General features: G+C 44.9%; 1 protein-coding gene across 19 annotated transcripts in view; it reads right to left on the bottom strand.

Moving 5' to 3' along the window:
- Positions 1-18131, bottom strand: part of RBFOX2 (RNA binding fox-1 homolog 2) — a 176093-nt gene that overhangs the window by 54701 nt on the left and 103261 nt on the right. For all 19 annotated transcript variants that reach the window (XM_076338528.1, XM_076338550.1, XM_076338539.1 and 16 more), the window contains one exon: positions 7208-7432. In XM_076338528.1, the coding sequence (XP_076194643.1) occupies positions 7208-7432 (225 nt within the window). The remainder of the gene's footprint in view (positions 1-7207; positions 7433-18131) is intronic.

Raw genomic sequence — 18131 nt, 5'->3', positions numbered from 1 at the left:
TCAGCTCCTTCCTTCTGGCCTCACGTCAACACTTCACAGCAAAGAACCAGCCCTCTCCCTTCGCTACAGACAGCGATTCAGCTCAGAAGGGAGCTAATACATGTTCCCTAGGTCTCAATGCCTGTCATCAGGCAACACAGAGACATGCTGCGGCAAAGATCCTGCGTTTAGAAAGAGTATTGGATCACCTTACCTCCTCAGCATAGTCTGCGTAACATACACTTATGCAGGTGATAACGTCATTCATGCCTGCACATGCAAGCTTTGAGCTCTGCTCAAGGTCAGTGAGAAATGCATCAGAGCTCAGGACGCGCAATATATGCTTCAGTTGTAACTACTTGCTGCCTGCACCCCCGTGCCAGCTCCTCCCTTACACTCACCAGCAGTAAGGAAACCCTAAGCAAGAAGAGGCAGCTGCAAAGAGAAGCATGGATGTATACATGTGCACATATGCATGTAAAAGGGGAGGAGGACACCTGGCAACATGAGGGTGTTCTGAAAGGTTTGGGGGCAGCTCTACAACCATCTTCCCACCTCTAGACTAGACTCTTCTGTCCTAAAGGAGCTGGTGAACAAGCAATTGCTGAGGATTTCTCCTCAGCAGGAGGGAGGCAGGGGCTCCAGTGCCACCTGAGTTCCGAGCAATCTCCATCTGCATGACCAGACAGAGGGCTACCTCCCCAAAGAGCCAAACACCAATGCGATGGGCCAGCACAGAGACTATTAATACCCAGCACATTCTGTTTCCATCTCCCACTTGCTTCTAGAACTGGAACCGCTTCAGGTCCGTTACAGAAAAGCAAAAAACAACCCCCCGTCCTCTCCCCCAGGAAGCAGGCAGTCCAAAATGTTGTGAATCATAATGAGGAGGTTAAGAGCCATAAATCACTGCAAAGAAAATATTTACAAAATACAAACTGTAACTAATAACTATATTTAAAAGGGGACTTGGGTGGCTTACAAAATTTGGGAGACAGAGTGTGCTCACTCCACTGCTTCTAGACCAGTCTCAGACAAAAAAAAGACCTTGTTTGGATCAAGAGCTTGAGGAACTGTGTGGAGACAAGGACTGAAAGCTATGACTGGCAGAAGGCAATCTTCCCACCACACACAGGAGAGTGCAGACAACATGGGAAGATCTCTGCAACTTCTAGTGAAGAACCCACATCAAAACAGCCAGTCACCCACCAATGAACAGATATCCACTGAGCAGGTTTGGTGGAAAAACGAGTGAAGAATTAGGCACTAGACACAAAACCCCTCTCCTGCCCCACCACACTCTACCAGAGTAGGACTGAGATCCGACACATCCAAGAGCAAAAGGCATTGGAACTTCTGCTGCTTAAACGACACTTGTTTAGCAGACAGAAGACTGCAGGGCTAATAATCACCTTTCAACAGCAGTAAATATAATTTTAGAATTATATCAATGTACTTGATTTTTCAGAGATGCCAGCAGTGTTATATTAAAAAAAAAAATTGGGCTACACTGCAGGCACAATTAACAGTGTGTCCAAGTACTTTATATGCCAAAAACTGGACAAAAAAATTGCTACAGACATATCAAGTAACTTCTGCTAGGCTGTTAACTATTTTCAATATAGTCAGATTAATTCAGGGCACATTTTCTGATTGTTAGTTACCTGTTTTCAGACATACTGAAGCTTAAGTCATTTTGTTCACTTTCCTCATTAAATAAAGACATACCCCACCTGGTCAGAACACAAACCTAACATAGGAAAGTACATAGGAAGCTTTGCTACCTATCCTGCACAACGAAGACATCTCTGATGTGTCAGATAACATCTTCCATGTAGTGATGTTTAAAGTTACTTTGTTTTTCTGAGCAGTATTTTTTATAGGACTCTTTGGTGCTTTTTTCTTTCTTCTTTTTTTTTTTTTCTTTCAATGAAGTGGTGAAATGAAGCCCCCTGAAAGGCCTGCTCTGCTGGTCACAATGTCAAACCCTTTGTGAGCAGTTCCAGCCCATTCCTCACAAAACAGGGATGCCCTGACAAGGTGAAGGAGGCAGCAAGACCCTGGACTGCTCCATCGACAGTGGCAGAAGAACGGCCACACGGTGACAGACTAAGATCCATCCATCCCACTATCTTCTTTCTGACAGCAGCCAAATCTGTGGCATCTGTGGAATAACGTGAGAACAGGGCAAACGTTTGGTGATTTTTCTCCAGCGCAGCCTCCAGCAAACTGAGTCAGTTGGTGTCTCAACTTCCAAAGCATCCTATGGACAAGAGTTCCAATGCTAAATTCTTCATTATATGGAAAAAACAAGAAACAAAAACCTGTTTTTTTCATACGTGGCACCTGATTTCCAGTGTGCATCCTAGTAAGTGAAAATGGGAAAGTTCCCTATTCTATTTCCCATACCATTCAATATTCTATGTACTTGTCATATGCCTTCATTCCTGTCAGCTCTTTTCATAAGTGAAGATTTCATTTCTTCTCATAAAGAACCTGCTACATCCCTTTCATCATCACTATTATCCTTCCCTGTACTACTTCTAGATCTGCTATAACCTTTGAGAGATACGCAGAAGTACCACAGCTGTATACTCTAACATAATGATATTTGCTGATTTATTTCCTATTTCTCTTTTGAAATCATTTTTAAATCTGCCTCACTAGACACAAGTCTACAAGTGCTGACAATAATCTGCCTCATACTCAAAGCAAATTCCTGATGTTAAATGTCAGAGTTTGCTACCTCAAGACAGCAATTTCCAAGCTGAGGTGGCAAAACAATCAGCAGCTAGCTACTTATTTGAAGTTAGTTCTTCCTCATGTCTACCTGCTCAGCAGTATCAAAAGATAAGTGAGGATATTCATTAAACATATTCTTCACCTGAAATACCTCACATGAGCAATTGCTTTAATTACTAAAGTGATGAAAAATAATTACAGAGGAAAATTCTGCAATCTCAGACTAGGCGAGAAATACCCAAGGGAAAGTCATCATTATAACATCATCCATGTGTTACAGAAGTCAGTTGAGGAACCCTTGGTGCTGTTGGCTCCCTTCTTTCCAAACCCTTGCTAGATGTATGGGGCACAGCCAGATGACTGAGCAGCTTCCCTGTCTTGCTTCTGAACACGATACGTAGGGGCCCCCCACTACAGATGTGTCTCCTTTAAGAAATCAGAAAGTCAATATCCCTTTATGGTAGAGCAGATGAGTTAAATATGTTTCAGTACGGCACATCAAGAAGCTGAGAGACACGATGCTTTGTAATTAAATAATGCTTTATATTGGTTCATGACAACGCAACACCAAGGCGACAGCACCTGCCATTTTCATGCAAAGTAATTTACATAAACTTATTCCTCTACTTATATACCTCCAGCTGCATTCTATAATTTATACAGACACACAAATTCTTCCCTCTGACATTAACAAGAGAAATGAGTTGAATAATCAGCTCACAGTATTAAGTGCATTGCATTTACTATCAAGCAAGCTTTTTTAGTTCAGCAGATGATTAATTTCCCTCCGTGGGTAGAGTACCAGGAGATGCAGAGAGCTGACAATTGCTCTCGGCTTCTGGCCATGCACTCCATACGCTTACCTTGCAACAACAGCATTTGCTGGATCCCTCCAAGAGCTGCTCTAATTCATTAACCCAGCAAAAGAATTGGACAGCTTTCTGCCAGGTCAGTGAATTAAAGTGGCTCACATAAGGAATGCCAGAGCCAGTAAATAGGAGTGGGAGTTTGTGCTTGGAGCCAGGTCTCTCCTTTCTGACAGCAGTGAATCTTTAGATCAGCTCAGCTGCCAGAGGTACTGCAGCCTAATTAGCATCTCCACTTGCAGCTATCTGTGCTGGGTGTCTCCATTAGGGATAAGTGCACTAATGTAAACCAAGAAGGGGGAAGGGGAAAGAAACCAGGCAACCCAGCACCGTAAGAAATGAAATGCAGAGCATCAACGGTTTAAGAGACAGGCTGCAACAGGCAGACCAAGTAGGCCAAATATGGTCTGGTACCTCAGTCTATTTTTAATCCAGGTCTTTCAGCTGTGCTTTGGGACAGTATCAAGAGAAAGGACAGATGCTTGGAGATGAAGACTGGGAGACCCACATGCCAGGCATGAAACAAAGCCCCACAGATGAGGCTTGATCCTAAAATAAAAAAAGATTCCAAAATACTATGCTGTTTGTATTACACCACCTATTGTGCCAATTTCTTTTCCATGCTCCTGCTCTGAGAGCTTTGAATGCTTTCCACTACACTCAGACCTCCAGAACCAAGCTCATCCTTAGCTGATGACACCAATCAGCCATTCCCCTTTGCTCAGGGCTTTTAGACTGCGTAGGAAGACATGGACTTTGACTCTCAAAGTTTATCTTACTTAAGTTCACTACTGATGTTTGACCTCAGGCTTCCAGACCACTGTCTATTAACTCAGACACCACCGCTAATCTCAAATCATTCAATCTGACTTGCCCGCCAGAATCTGCTAAGTTTCTATGAAAAGGTGCTCCCACCTAGTGTGTTAGAGACCCCATTACATTGCTGCATAACATCTTACCAACCAGACGAAACTCCCGTTTCCATGAGGGACCTTTAAGCCACCCCATATTCTCCGTTACTTTTGCAATTATCCTAAAGGCTACTAATCTGAAAAGCAGGAAAGCCCCGCCATCTGAGCACACCTTTTGCTACCTCGCTCTGTCCTGCCAACTGGACCAAGCACAGGCCTTGTTCTTAAAAGCAAGGAGAGACCATATCTGTCTGGATGAAAGAACTTCTGAATCATCCCATGGGAGCACAGGCTTCAAAGTCAGCAGCTAAAAAATCCACCGGCTGTTTGGTCTGGGGTATCGCCTTCACACACATGACAGCAGCTGCACTTGTCAGTCACAATAATGGGAGGGAAGGATCATACATCACCCGCGACAACTTTTTGCTCTATTAAAATTAGCACTGTTGTTTGAGCAAGACAACAAAACAGTGAAAGGAAAAGATGCCTTAAAGCATAGCAGTCTAGTCCACATAGACTTAACATGTATGTCAAACAAGTAATAACCAGTGTATGTGATAGACAAGATGCTTGATGTTAGCTGTAGGCATTCAAGGTGAAATAACCAACCTGTTCTGCTGTATTTTAATAGCATGCTTTAGCTTGAGTAACTACTGAGCCTCCTTCCTTCCTCTAGTTCCTACATAATTAATCAGCATACTGAGGAGAAAAGTTACAAGCAATTATATCCCAAGGCAGCCCACAGAATCAAAATAACTTCATACAGAAGGAGTCCTAGACAGAAGGATAAAGGGACTCAGAAAATCCAGGACCCCGTGCATATGAAAGCCTGGCATGTGAAAGGCCCTTGGCTGAGGTGCCTTCCCCCTCCCCCTGGATTTCTTCATGTGCCACCATCTGGGATCCACTGGGTTTGATCAGTCCCAGCCATAGCAGCAGCAGCAACGCACTCATCTGCGCCCTTACCCTTTCCCAGCTAGCTACAGTCTGCAAGCCCAACTCTGCACACTCAGTTTGCACATCTTTAACCACGTCAAATGGTCAGACCAGACGCACCCACCTGTTTCCAACAGCCAGTACAAGTGTTACATGTTATTCGGCCTGTTTCTCAGATAACCCCTGCCAGTCAGGCTCCCTCCGTAGCCTCCTGGCAACACTGCTGCCTCCCAGCAGTCTCCCAGCAACGCTCCCTCCTGCACAGATGGGCTCCCAGTCCCTCTTCGCAGGCTAGCCAGCCTCCCTGCATGCTGTGGGCTCCTCGGAGCCGGCATTAGTTGATGAAACACAGAGCTCGGCCCTGCAGCGCCACGGAGATGGCTCCTAATATGGAAGAGGAGCAGGGGGGTTGGCAAGAGCTTACATCCAAGGTCAAGGCTCACATCATTTCCATTAAAAAGAAACACTCCTAAGCTCTGGGCAAGGATGGGAACAGCAAAAATACACGGGGAAAACCACTGCCCTGTTTTATTCCTCGTTTCCAGCTTTCCCATCCAACTGGCAGTGCTCAAGATAGCTGTTTGCTGGCGACAGGCAGCCCAGATCTTACAGGTTGGAACGACATTGGACAATCTGGTACTAAAATGATGACTTGCATTTCTGCACACTGTACCAACTCTAAGTTTTATTTCCAGCCTGATCTCTTCTCATCTACATTTGTGTTTGCTGGAGTAAGGCACCTGAAGTTCCTTTTACACACTATCAATGTGCTTTACAGGATTTGTACTCTTTTTCTTCTTCAAGATGCTGAAGTTGCGGCGTTCCCAGGACAAACTCAAAGATATCTTACCGAAGTTATAACCAGCAGTGTCAACTGTGCGGCCACTGCCAGTGTAGAAGGAGCAGAGGTGCACGCCGGGAACCATGCACACTCGAGCTGGCACTATCAGTTCTTCCAATCACTGGCACTGAATTCACTCAGTACTTACAGGGGGAAAAATAATCTCTACAAGCCAAACACCCAACTACAAGTAAAACTGAAAGCATTAACAGATTAAATCCACCCCTGAGCACTGAAGGCTCTTCACCATAAGGCTCTTTATTAGGAAGTTAAGTCTTAACAAGTGGCTTAAGGGGTGGATAAAGCCTTTCCTGGGATAATCTGCCAACATGTTGCCCGGTGCCAGTTCCAGGCCATGGGAAGAAGAAAGCAAAAAAATATAAGAAGGTGAAAATTTTTGTTTGGCAAATGGATGCCCAGTAGCTGAGAGGTCCTCTCCTATCTTTTCCCCCTGAAGCTCTCTGCCATCTTCAGAAAGTCAAAGAAAATTATTTTTCTACTCTGCTAGCTTCCTGAAAACAAAACCACATTGGGATTACACCTACAATGCATGTGCTCACCCTAATCCTTTGTACCGTCAACCTTCCAGAATGTGCCTCCATCACATTCATTTGAACTGTTTGCCAATTAACACAAGGTAATTAACACTTTTGTAAATGACTATCATCGGACAATGCCACCATGGTAAAAACACCATGATCCCAAGAACTACTGCTCTTTGCAGACACCTATTTATGAGGAGAACATGCACAAGGGGAAGACAGGAACCTAGTGATGGAAGGTCAGAAGCTATGCTTTGTTTATAATTTTCTCCTTTTTAAGTCTACCACTGATTTACTGCATACTTAAGAAACAGCCAGCAATCTAATCAATGGCTGCTTTTTCCCAAAGCACTGTGCTGCCCTCCTGGCTCTGCACCCTTCTGCACTTACTGCAAGAGATCCGTTCTGCGTGCTGGCCGTGTTCGTGCTCTGCTCTCCATGTGGCTGCGTGCTTCCGTAGAGCGTCAGATTGTGCTCGCTGGTCTGGCCTGCATAGTCCTGAGTGTGTGGCACCCCATACTCTGTGGGAATTCCATTCTGTGGGGGTGGCGGAAATGGGATTGTGGTGAATGGCTGCACCATTGCATCAGGAGTTGCTGCTGGCTCCTGGTTACCCTGAAGAAAGGGAAAAGGAGAAAACAGCTTTATACTACAGAAGATTGATCAGAACATCAGCCTGAGAAACAATATACACACACGTGTTCATGTGAATATCCCACCCACCACCACCGTAATATTGCACAATCTTCTATTAACTTCTTTATTAAAAAAAGCATGCCTCACTCCTCTGAACCATGACACTGTTTCCTTAATCTTTTTTGGGAAACTTTCTCACTACCGGGTGGCACATGGAGAACAAATTATGGGGCTTGCAAATTGCATACCCCTGTAATCTCACACAAGGCTTTACGCCCAGTAAGGCATTATTTTGGAAGGGGGAAGAGGCACTGAAACATTGGAATGGAGAAGGAAACACAGACAAAAGAACAGGGTTCTTTAATATGCCTAGAAGTACCATATCTGGGTCCATCTCCTCCAGCCTGACCCTCATAGCTCTGCTCACAAGCAAGCATATCGTGTGGTTCAGAGCACACTCTTCTCTGTTGTGTTACAGTGAGAGAAAAGTAGTACTCATTTTAAAACTGATCTGTGCAGCAGCCCCCTCCTTGCTCTGGCAGCACTGAGTACAGCGCACGGGTGCTCAGGTACTAGTCGCTGGAATATCCCATTTGCTTTGTGCTGACTGTGCAGAAGACACCAAAGAGCTGTGGGACCCGAGTTGAGAACACAAGCCTGGAGCATGCTCACTCTCTCCCCAGTCCTGAGCATCACTGCCATCACACAAGGTTATTAGTTACCCACTCTTCTCTCAGCTTAGGGTATCCCACAGGGACCTCTATGCTAGGACAGTGCACTTTTTAGCAGCTTTTAACACTGCCTTAGATGTGGTTGACACCAACCAGATGACTCAGAAACAGACAGCTGACCATGCAAAAGATATCCCCAAGAGACAGTAAAAAAAAAAAAAAAACCACCAACCAAACTTACCCCACCATGCCTGAAAACCACCCGAAGCAAACACGAAAGCATGCAGCCCTGCAGCCACTGCAGGGATCTCACTGAGGAGGGAGCAGGGAGCTGCATTCAGCCACCTGGGGCAGAGGAGAACAGCCTTGACATTGAAACCCAACCCTGGGAAGCCTAGGCTGCTGCACTGCTCCTACTGCTTCCACCGCCGCAGCAGAAAAAAAAAAAAATCCATGGAAAAGATTTATGATAGGAGGGCTGTTTGATTTATGTTTCTGTCAACAGTCTAATCCTGATTTTAAATTTTGGCTGCTGTTCCAGCCCTGGGTCCTCCCCCACAAAGCCCGGAGGTGCTCGAGCCTATTCTGACACCAGCATGCTTAAATCAGTGGAGTAAAGAGAAGCAGACCTTATCCTGCGGATAGGAACGGCAGAGTAGGAATTACCAAGTAGCCTTTCAGTAGAGAGCATACGTGTCCAGTGAAGCCGGACAAACCTTTCAGTCCCTTTATCAGCCTACCTGCAGCTTTTCCTTCTGGGCAAAGGAAACAATGATAAATGCAGCACACCTCCAGCCAGCACTGGGTCATTCAGACACTGGCTGAATCCCAAATTTGCTCTGACATTAGTCTATCTGGTCTGCCTCCCCTGGGGGCCACGTGGCCACGCGCTCCCGCAGCTGGGGAGAAGGAGAGGGAAGGGCATTCAATACCACTTAGCAGAGCTGAGCTGCAGCCTTGGACCACGCCAAACAACGGACAGTTTCATTAACTAAAGTCCAGCCGCTGCAAAGCCTTGCTGCCTGCAGAAACACAAAACTCCGCAGCCTTATCTGAGAAAGAAAAATTCAGGCAAGCATGCCAGCCACGGCCAGTGCTTGGTTCCTTGCACGCACTCCCCTCAAGCCTTTGCAGCCCTGTGTCGCGTGCTAGCAGCTCTGCGGAGGTTTTTCACACACCAAGCACATTTTCTGAAAGCAGGACAGGGGGTTCTACCCCCACCCTCCCACCCCCCCCGCCAAAAGGAGGGCAGCTCCACCAGCCCTCCACTTCTGCTCACTCCTTTGCCATTCTCAGCTTCAAAGCAGGGAGCTTCTGACTTGACCTAAACCATCATCAAGATGTGCAGGGCGAGTTTTACAAACAGGAGGGAGGAGAAGCTGAACGATGGCTATCTCACTGCAAACTAGGTATCAGCAACCTCATAGCTCACCTACTCAAAGTATTTATCCCCTGTCACGACAGCTCCACTCCATCCACATACTGCCTCCTTTTCAAGCTCTTTTGCTTACAATATTTCATTATATCCAATTGTCTGCGTGCTTCCATACAGCCCATGTTGCCTGCCCATTTCTTGTGTTTAAAATAGGAGCTAAATGTGAAACTGATTTCTTTTTTTCTAAATTTCAAAAATTGGTAGGGTAACCCCTGGAAAGATGCAGTAGCAAAAACTATTTCCAATTTTCTTAGAACAACCTAGATTTACAAGCCCGTAGTACTCCGGATAGGAGGAAGAGAATGCTAATTAGCCACAAACAAAACTTATTCTGCCGTCCTCTCAACGGTGTAGGGCTGCTCCCCAAAGGACATGGCTCCAGCCTTTTGTTTAATCTCACTCTTAGATTACTTAAAATGCCAGCCCATAAACCTTATATAATTTTATTTTCAATGTTTTTACCCCTCAGTTAATACTGTTCCTTCCAGTTTAAACACAGTTCAACCTTTTAAATATTTTCTCTCCCTTCTTCAGTTGTCTACAAACATTTGAAGGATGAAAAATGCTCTCTTTCTCTTATGTTGCTTGTGGTGTTTTGATAATAGATATTTATTTTGAGCTTAACCACACCTTGCAAGCCAAAATATCCTGGTAACTTTATTACTTCTCTCTGACCTTCCTAACATTTTCAAATAAGGGATTTCTGGTGCAGAATGAAATGTTTTAATAGCATTGTCACTTCCCTCCCCCCCCAATCACACTAATATGCAAAAATCCTACCTTTTATTACAAATGTATCCTTAATTTAATGTCTCAGGTTATCTGTAGATCTATCATCATTATACTTGTCCAGGTTTCATCATCCCACGGAGTATCTGTATCTCAAATTATTTTTCTCTTGATATGATTATGTACACATTTCCTGTCTGAATTTTTTTTTTTTTAATTTTAAATTTCCTTTGATGCTTTAGAATTACTTTTCTTCTGTTTCCACTAGTGTCTACAGAAAAGGACTCCCGATGAGATCTCTGCAGGTTTCACGGCATGCTGATATCCTCCAAACCCAGAGGAGATTTTACCTCTTCTGTTATTCTACCAAATTTCAACATTTACACAACACTTCATATTTTCAAGAACTAACACAGCAAAAAAAAAAAAAAAAAAATCCCATTTATCTTCAAACACTACTTTCCCTACTTCTAACTCACCAGGGAAAATCCTGCAGTCAGAGGCGCTGCTTTCCCACTTCTGAGGAGGTACAATGAACATGGAGAAACCCCCAAACATCCTGGTGAAGGTACGTACATAGGAGAGACTCAACTGAAAGTATTTTGTCTATCCAATCTTGACAACATACCTCACTGCATTGCCAGTCCTGCCTGTTTTAGCTCATGAAATTCTCTTAAACATTGACCCAAATGCAACAACAGACTGCGGTGGACATGTCCAAGAGTAGTCACCATCCCCGAACACATGTAAGGATGCCATCACAAGACTAGGAAAGTCCGGCTGGAGCTCCCCACAAAAACTATTGCTGTCTTCAACTTGTGTGATGGCATGAAATAAGTCTTAACTAACGTTCAGGAGCAGACAGACTCTTCTCTCAGGCACAATGCAGGGTGGCTGCAGGAATAGTTTCGGCAGTTCCAGGTTAACCAATTCCCTCCATGAGTTTGTGCTGCCATGCACTGACCCACACTAGCTGTCATCCCATGCTCACCAAACTGGGAAAGGCTGTTCAGTGCAACTCGAACTCAGCATAATTAACACACGCTCCTTAAAAAAAGGAAGAAACTTCAGTACAATATAGAGTAACCTATAGTTCAAAGAAAACCAGCAATTCCTATGTTTTCTATTCATTCTGTTGCTCTGCTCCCACAGAAATCACTCATCCGCATCAGGTAGGAATTCAAAGCAGCTCCCTTCTTGCAAAACGTTGACATCTGATTCATCAGCACCCAAGCCCTCAGGGCACAAGAGGGATATGGGATACCCATCTGAGCTCCCCTTTCAGGCCCCTATTCTCAGCCCTACAAAGGTCCAGCCATTCCTCGCAGGTGCCAACTTCCTTCCTTTAGGTTAGGGTTTTGCCTACACAGCTCAGTACAAACCCATCCCACATTTTGTTTAAAAAACAAATTAGCTAAACCAGTGAAAAATCCCTAATGGGGACACATTTCTAAGAGTTTACACAGCTTTAACTTAATTAACAAACTTTGTAGCTCCAAGCTAAGCGGAGGAACGGTAAGTAACCACACACAGTGGTACCTTGCAGAAGGCTGGGAGCTGGGGACCATGTCTCAACGAAGAGCAACGTGGTTCAGCAAACGCGATGTAGGATGAATTCTTTCAGCAGACAGCAGGTGGTGATCCAAGATCACGGCACTGGAGCACCAAGAGCGAACACCAGAAACGCACACAAAGGCCTCCTACTTCCATAAAACTGTCAAAGATCAGTCTGTTTTGTGAAGGGCTGGTTTTGTTTTGCTCATTAAACAGGTGTAATTATAGGGATATGAAAGGAGCCTTATAGCAATGCAGCTCCAGATCCCTTCTGTACTGGTACACCATAATACGCATAGATAGACATTTCCACGCAAACTGCCACAAGGTAAACGGTCTGTGCTGTCCATAACCTTACTGTGAGTCATAAGCATCAGAGAAAGGTGCAGAGAAATGCTACAACATGTAAACATCAAATAATCTCTTAAATATGCCTTTCAACTCTGGTAACCCCCAAATCATTGGGAAAGATGTGAGTATATGCCTATTAGCGTAGCGGCATGGGGTTTCTAATAGGTATGCCTTTGCCGAATTCATTTTATGAAACCTTGAAGCAACTGACTTGCAGCTAATGGAAGGCAATTAACCTGTTTGTGAAGACCAGTGTGTTCCAGGCTATGACTGTTTGCTCTCTGCACTAACCTAATCCCTTTCGTAAACAGCAAAAATGTTTGTAGCTCAGATCTGAAGAGCCTGGCGCAACTGTTCAACCTGGAGCTGCTACCCGCCCTCAGCTCTCTGCATGAAAGGGATCCTTGTGAGCGAGGGGGATGTGGGGACTGCGCCGTCCCTCCTCCGACCCAGGTTACAGCCTTCTGTCAGGGAGGCAAACGTGACACACAGCTCCCGCAGAAACGGCCAAGCACTGCTCCTCAGCTGTACGCAGACAAGAGAGGAAGGGCCTACCACACAACCCTGCTGCCGCAGGAGCAAGAGAATAATAGTAATAAAGAACACAGGCTGGGCTTCCCCCCCCCTTCTCACAGCTTAACACAAATTAAGGTTGCTGTAGCAGGCTCCCCTTCCCAGCCCCTTCTGACACAGCCAGCCGCCCTCCCACCTCCAGCTGTGCACTCCTGCCCTCTCTCCCCTGCCAGCTACAGCGCTCCGTCTGCCCTCCGCTGAGCTGTTTCAGCACATACCCCATGGGGAAAAAAAAAAAAAAAACCAAAAACCTACTCGCTTTTTATTGTCAGGTTAGTTTTGTTCCCAGTTAAGAGTGCTGAAACGGCTTGGCAAGGATTTGGAGGAGAACCAGAGCCAGAAAGGAGAGAGGGTGGAGAAGCCGGGGAGGGAAGGGCCATGGGCAACAGCACTTGGATGAGCTCAGGCTGCCGGGGAGCCATAGTCTCCGCCGGCACGCATTAACCCTCTCCCCGGGCAATCCCACAATTTGCCTGCTGATAACAAACGTATCGGCAAGCAATTTCTTCACAAATGGAATGGATACAAAGCAGCATGAGGGATGCTCCAAGACCCACCAGGAACTCGAGCATTTTCCCTTCCAGAAAACCACAGGCTGAGGCACTGCACCAGAGATAACCCCCAACCTACACTGGTAGCTCTCATGGCACATGGAACCTAAGCCTTGATTTTAAAAATCGTGCTTTTACTCTTTAGGGTCATGAAGATACTCAAACACAAGCCAAAGTGACGTATAGGATGATGAAGCAATGGCTTTCCAACTCCCCAGACATGCCAAAAGAGTGACTTGGCCATGCAAACCCTGCAGGTGCCCACGAACATCATACAAGCTCTTTACCCCAAAACACAATAACAACCCTTTCTCCGTCGTGGCCATTTCATTATGGATTAGTTTCTGAATGGGAAGAGTAGGTAAAATGCCTATGGAAAGGAAGTTTGGAGATGAAAAAGATATACAAAGGATATAACCATCTTGTATTCTTCATCTTTGTACAAACCTGTTCCTGGAGTCAGAGGGGTACGTGACCCTAACCTGACACCCACAGTCCACACTACAAAGGCATTTCTGTTACTCTAGAGAACAAGACTGGCACATCTGCCTGTCTGGTGACCCAGACTGGTAAAATCAACACTCTTTTTCTTGATGTGGGTTGATCATAAAAGCATCTTGAAGAGGATCGCAGTAATAAGGGGGTTTGTATTTCATCTGCACATCTGGAGCTTGTTCTTCATTTGATGACATATTGGGGTAACAGAAAAGGATGCTGGATTTTGACTCTACTACCACGGGCACAAGAGCAATTCCTCCTGAATCCTCCCAAAAGCAGTGCTTTACCTATAGGCAGTGTTGCAAAAGTTCGGTAGAGTTTTATGATAGTGTTGTTAAAACAGAGGAAAGTTTATATATATGCATGCTTTTTCTGAATTTAAGTCAGATGTAATCATTTTAGGAAATGCTTTTTGCATTAGGTTAAACTTAAGCCTAAATAAGCTAATCTTCCACCAGGGGAAAAAAAAAAGAAAAAAAAAGAAAAAAAAAAAAAAGAAGATGCCTGCACTCAAGCTTGCACCTAGCTAACCATTTAAAGGCATGTTCTCTCCAACTTCCTGGTGCAAACTTGCACTAGATTATCTAATCTTGCCCTTCCTTCTTCCTAGATATGGTAAAGCAAGGGAAGAACAAGTTATCTTCCAATATACACTCCATCATTCCAGGCCACCAAAAACTGTTCTGTAAAATAAAACAGCTGGCCTTTTTTTTTTTTTTGAAAAAACACATTTAAGAACTTTACAAAGAAGAAGTTCAAGCCCCTCTTTTTAGGAAAGGATGAAAGAAAATTATAGTCTTATCTTACTCTTACACACAGGAAGCACTCACTCACCCCCATGCTGTCATTATTTCCAGTAATGGTCAACTTTTGCTCTATCCCAATGCACAAACGCAGGCGCTCGGTGCTGAATGTGTACACGCTTAATTAAGAAGCCCCTGGGCAACCTGCAAGAGGCTTCCTGTTGGATATAGCCAAAGCTTTAGAGTTATGCAACATTAATAAGGCCCAGAGCCATATCTACTTACCGGCCTGAAACATAGCTTTCAGATTTTAAAAAAGCACTGATTTTCTGCTCCTGAAATCTATATTATTCCCCCTTCCAAAAAAAAAAAAAAAGTTAAATATTACTGGCACAAAGGCATCCCAACAAACGCTTTCAATCAATTCACGCTCTCTGGGGTTGATTAGAAAGAGAGAATTGTGCTTCAAGAGACAACATCGAGGTCTCAACATCTGTTTCCATTCCATATTAGGAATGAAACTACCTCTGAGAATTATTGGGGAGAAGGGGGTGGGGGTGTGGAACAAAGGAAAAAAGTCACCAGGATGGATACGTCCTCAGCAGCAAAGCCAACAAGTTAAGAGAAAGGCTCAGGCTCAATTTTTTGTTCCAGATCGGTCTTTTAGCACCTACCCTGGCTGTGTTCTTCCCACCTCTGCAATATTCCAAGTGAATATTTTCCACTCCACGTTCATAGTCAAACGTTCTTGGGAAAAAAGATTTCCGTAAGAGGACTAGCTTTCAACAAATCAATATGAAAATAAAGTCTCAAAATATTACAAAGCTAGTCATGGGCACCCAGAGTGGCAGAAGCATCTCCCACACAAGTGAGATTACTTTACTGTCGGGCAAAGAGGGTTAAGTTTCTTTTTCTGGACCAGAATTCAAATGAATCATAGCTAAGAAACAGTGTGCAGCAGATGTGTCACGTATGTTTGATCCAAGCTAACCGCGATTAGCTTTTCAGTGGATTAGCAAACCTATCACACTCTCAGTTGCATGATTGCGGATCCTCACGCAAGGAGGCAGCAGGAACTGGAGGCCGGTGGTGGGGAAGGAGTGTGGTAACTGCTCTTTCAGGAGTGGTCCATAGTCGCATCAGGGCACCTCGGCACTCATGTACATGACGCTAAGATGGCACAGAGGACCTGCCTGTGTTGGTTTTCTGCCTTACTCCTGACCACTAACCAGTGGCTCCTGGTGCTGCTCGGTAAAAGAAGGGCTGCAGAACACGGAAATATAACAGGGAAGAAAATCCCACCTGGTCCCGTTGTAACTCCTGACCAGGCTGTCAGGGTAGTGTCACAGCTACTGTCACCTCAACTAATTCTGCCATCAGATTGCTCACTTCAGACGGCTTTGTTTCAAGGAAGACAGTAGTTCTCCAGGTGATGTCGTATTTCTAAAAAACAGTATCTGCTTCTCCAACCCCAATCAGGTACCTGAGCTGGACTGATAAGCCATTTTTCATCCCACGTCCCTGCTCTGCGAATGGACTATCACCCTGTATCTGCAAGCACATCACCAAATCTCAGTGAGTGTGGAGCGTTATTCCTGCAACCTCAAGAATTCAAACTGCCTTCCTCAATGTTTAAATCCTCATGAAGCTCATTCAGCCCCTTAGAAAGATTTGTATCTACCTTAGTCACAGGAATTTTTCAAAGCCCTTATTATGTGACACAGCTATCTGTAATAGACTCTTCCAGATCTCTATATATATATCCAGCGCTCTTCTAGGAAGGATTTTGAAGATCACTTTTGGCCTCAGGCTTTCCTGTCCCCCTCTCCTCTGCTGTGAGGGGAATGAGCTGAAGGCGGTACCGAGCTGCGTGGAGGTGCTGCTCAGAGCTGACTTGGCTCCCAGAGGATGGACAAACCTCAAAGCCCCGTCAGGCAGCTTCACTTATACAGCACTTACACAGGCCCCTTCAATTCCCCCGATTTCAGTGGCCAGCAGGAAAGTCCTCCCGCCTGCCTGCACTAATTCCAGCACCTCACAGGGAAAAGCAGCCCTGCCTCTGCTGGCAGCACAGGAGGAGGAGGAAGGGAGAAAGCACTGGGAAGGGGAGAGCACATCTGGAATCAATAGGAGAGCGCTGAATACCTCAAAAAGACTGCAGAGCTGGCAGAAACCAGTGAGGAGCCGCGCGTTCGGACGTGACTATGGAGAAAAGGTGGGGGACAAGACAGATACAGCATACTTAAACACAAAACCAGAGCTCCTCTTGGGGCCCTTTTTTTTTTAATGCAAGCAGCTAAATGTCTCAGCCCTGTCACATTTGCACTGCCACTGGCCTGTCGTGGATACGGTCAGAATTCAGTACAGAAGAGAGGAGATGAGATGCACACAGCCCCAGCTGAGGCAAACGGGACTCATCTGTGACTCAAGTGCCAGGACTCAGTAACACAGCAACAATATTACATCAAGCTGCTCTCGAGGTGTGCAGCAGAGGAAATCTGTGACTGACTTGGCACACGCTTGAGAACAAAAATTTGATGGTTTAAAAAAACACAGATTTCTTCCCACAGTTACTTTCCATTCCAGCAATGCATTCTCCTATCTCCTGCTACTCATTTGTTCCAAGAGGAGTTTTCCATTTTCAAGGAAGCCTCCACTATGTGTCCTGGAAAGCAGAGGTTCTGGAAAGGAGCAGAGGGTCATGGAGAAGCAACTCACCAGTGCAGCAGCCTGGTACAAAGAGTGACCACAGTTGTTCGGATATATTACCGCAAGTAGGGCGTGGGAAGCATTGCTACTTTGGTACGTGGCCTCAGCCAAATGAAAAATAAGCTACATGCTTCCACATATGAGTTTTAAAAAGGGAATTAAAGAACTCAAAAGGGAACACGGAAGAGCCACAAAAACAACCACAAGACTGGAAAAAGCCACATGGCTGTACACTGAAAAACTTGAAAAGCCCAATCTATTTTGCTTATAATTTAAAAAGAAAAAAATTAAGTGGCAACTGATTATTTTGTGAAAGTATATTAATGGGGCGGGGAGGGGGGGGGAAGTAGGCACTAATAATATTTAATCTAATGAACAAAGGCATCGAGAAAACCAATAGCCAGAAGCTGAGTCTGATAAATTCAGCTCTGGTAAAAGACACCTTTTATATTTTGTTTACTCATTTCTAAATGACAGTCATTAAGTCAGCTGGTGAGAAGGGCTCAGTCCTTTCCATCTCTTCACACCTTCGTGCTGAAACATTATGTCATTCAAAACAGAGGCACCTGAGTGAGACATAATGGCCTACAATGCACATATAGCCAGAAGAAACGATCTAAAGCCAGATCTATAGGACAATATTCTGGAAAGCTAAGAAGAGCTGGTGGTAGTCGATGCACATGAATTGAAGCAGATTAAACTAAGCAGCAGACACATTTATAAGTAAAATTACTTCACCTTATGGAGAGGAACAAGCTATTGAGAAGTATAGGTGCAGTTTCGTGTACCACCTAATATGATAAACTACCAACTGGCCTCAGCAGCAGTGGCTCTGCTTCCCTCCCCGGCTGTTGTGAGATCTAG

The sequence above is a fragment of the Aptenodytes patagonicus genome, chromosome 1 (genome assembly GCF_965638725.1).
Source record: "Aptenodytes patagonicus chromosome 1, bAptPat1.pri.cur, whole genome shotgun sequence".
Taxonomy (NCBI): domain Eukaryota; kingdom Metazoa; phylum Chordata; class Aves; order Sphenisciformes; family Spheniscidae; genus Aptenodytes; species Aptenodytes patagonicus.
The sequence above is the reverse complement of the archived record's forward strand: the minus strand, read 5'-3'. Positions and strand labels throughout refer to the sequence as shown.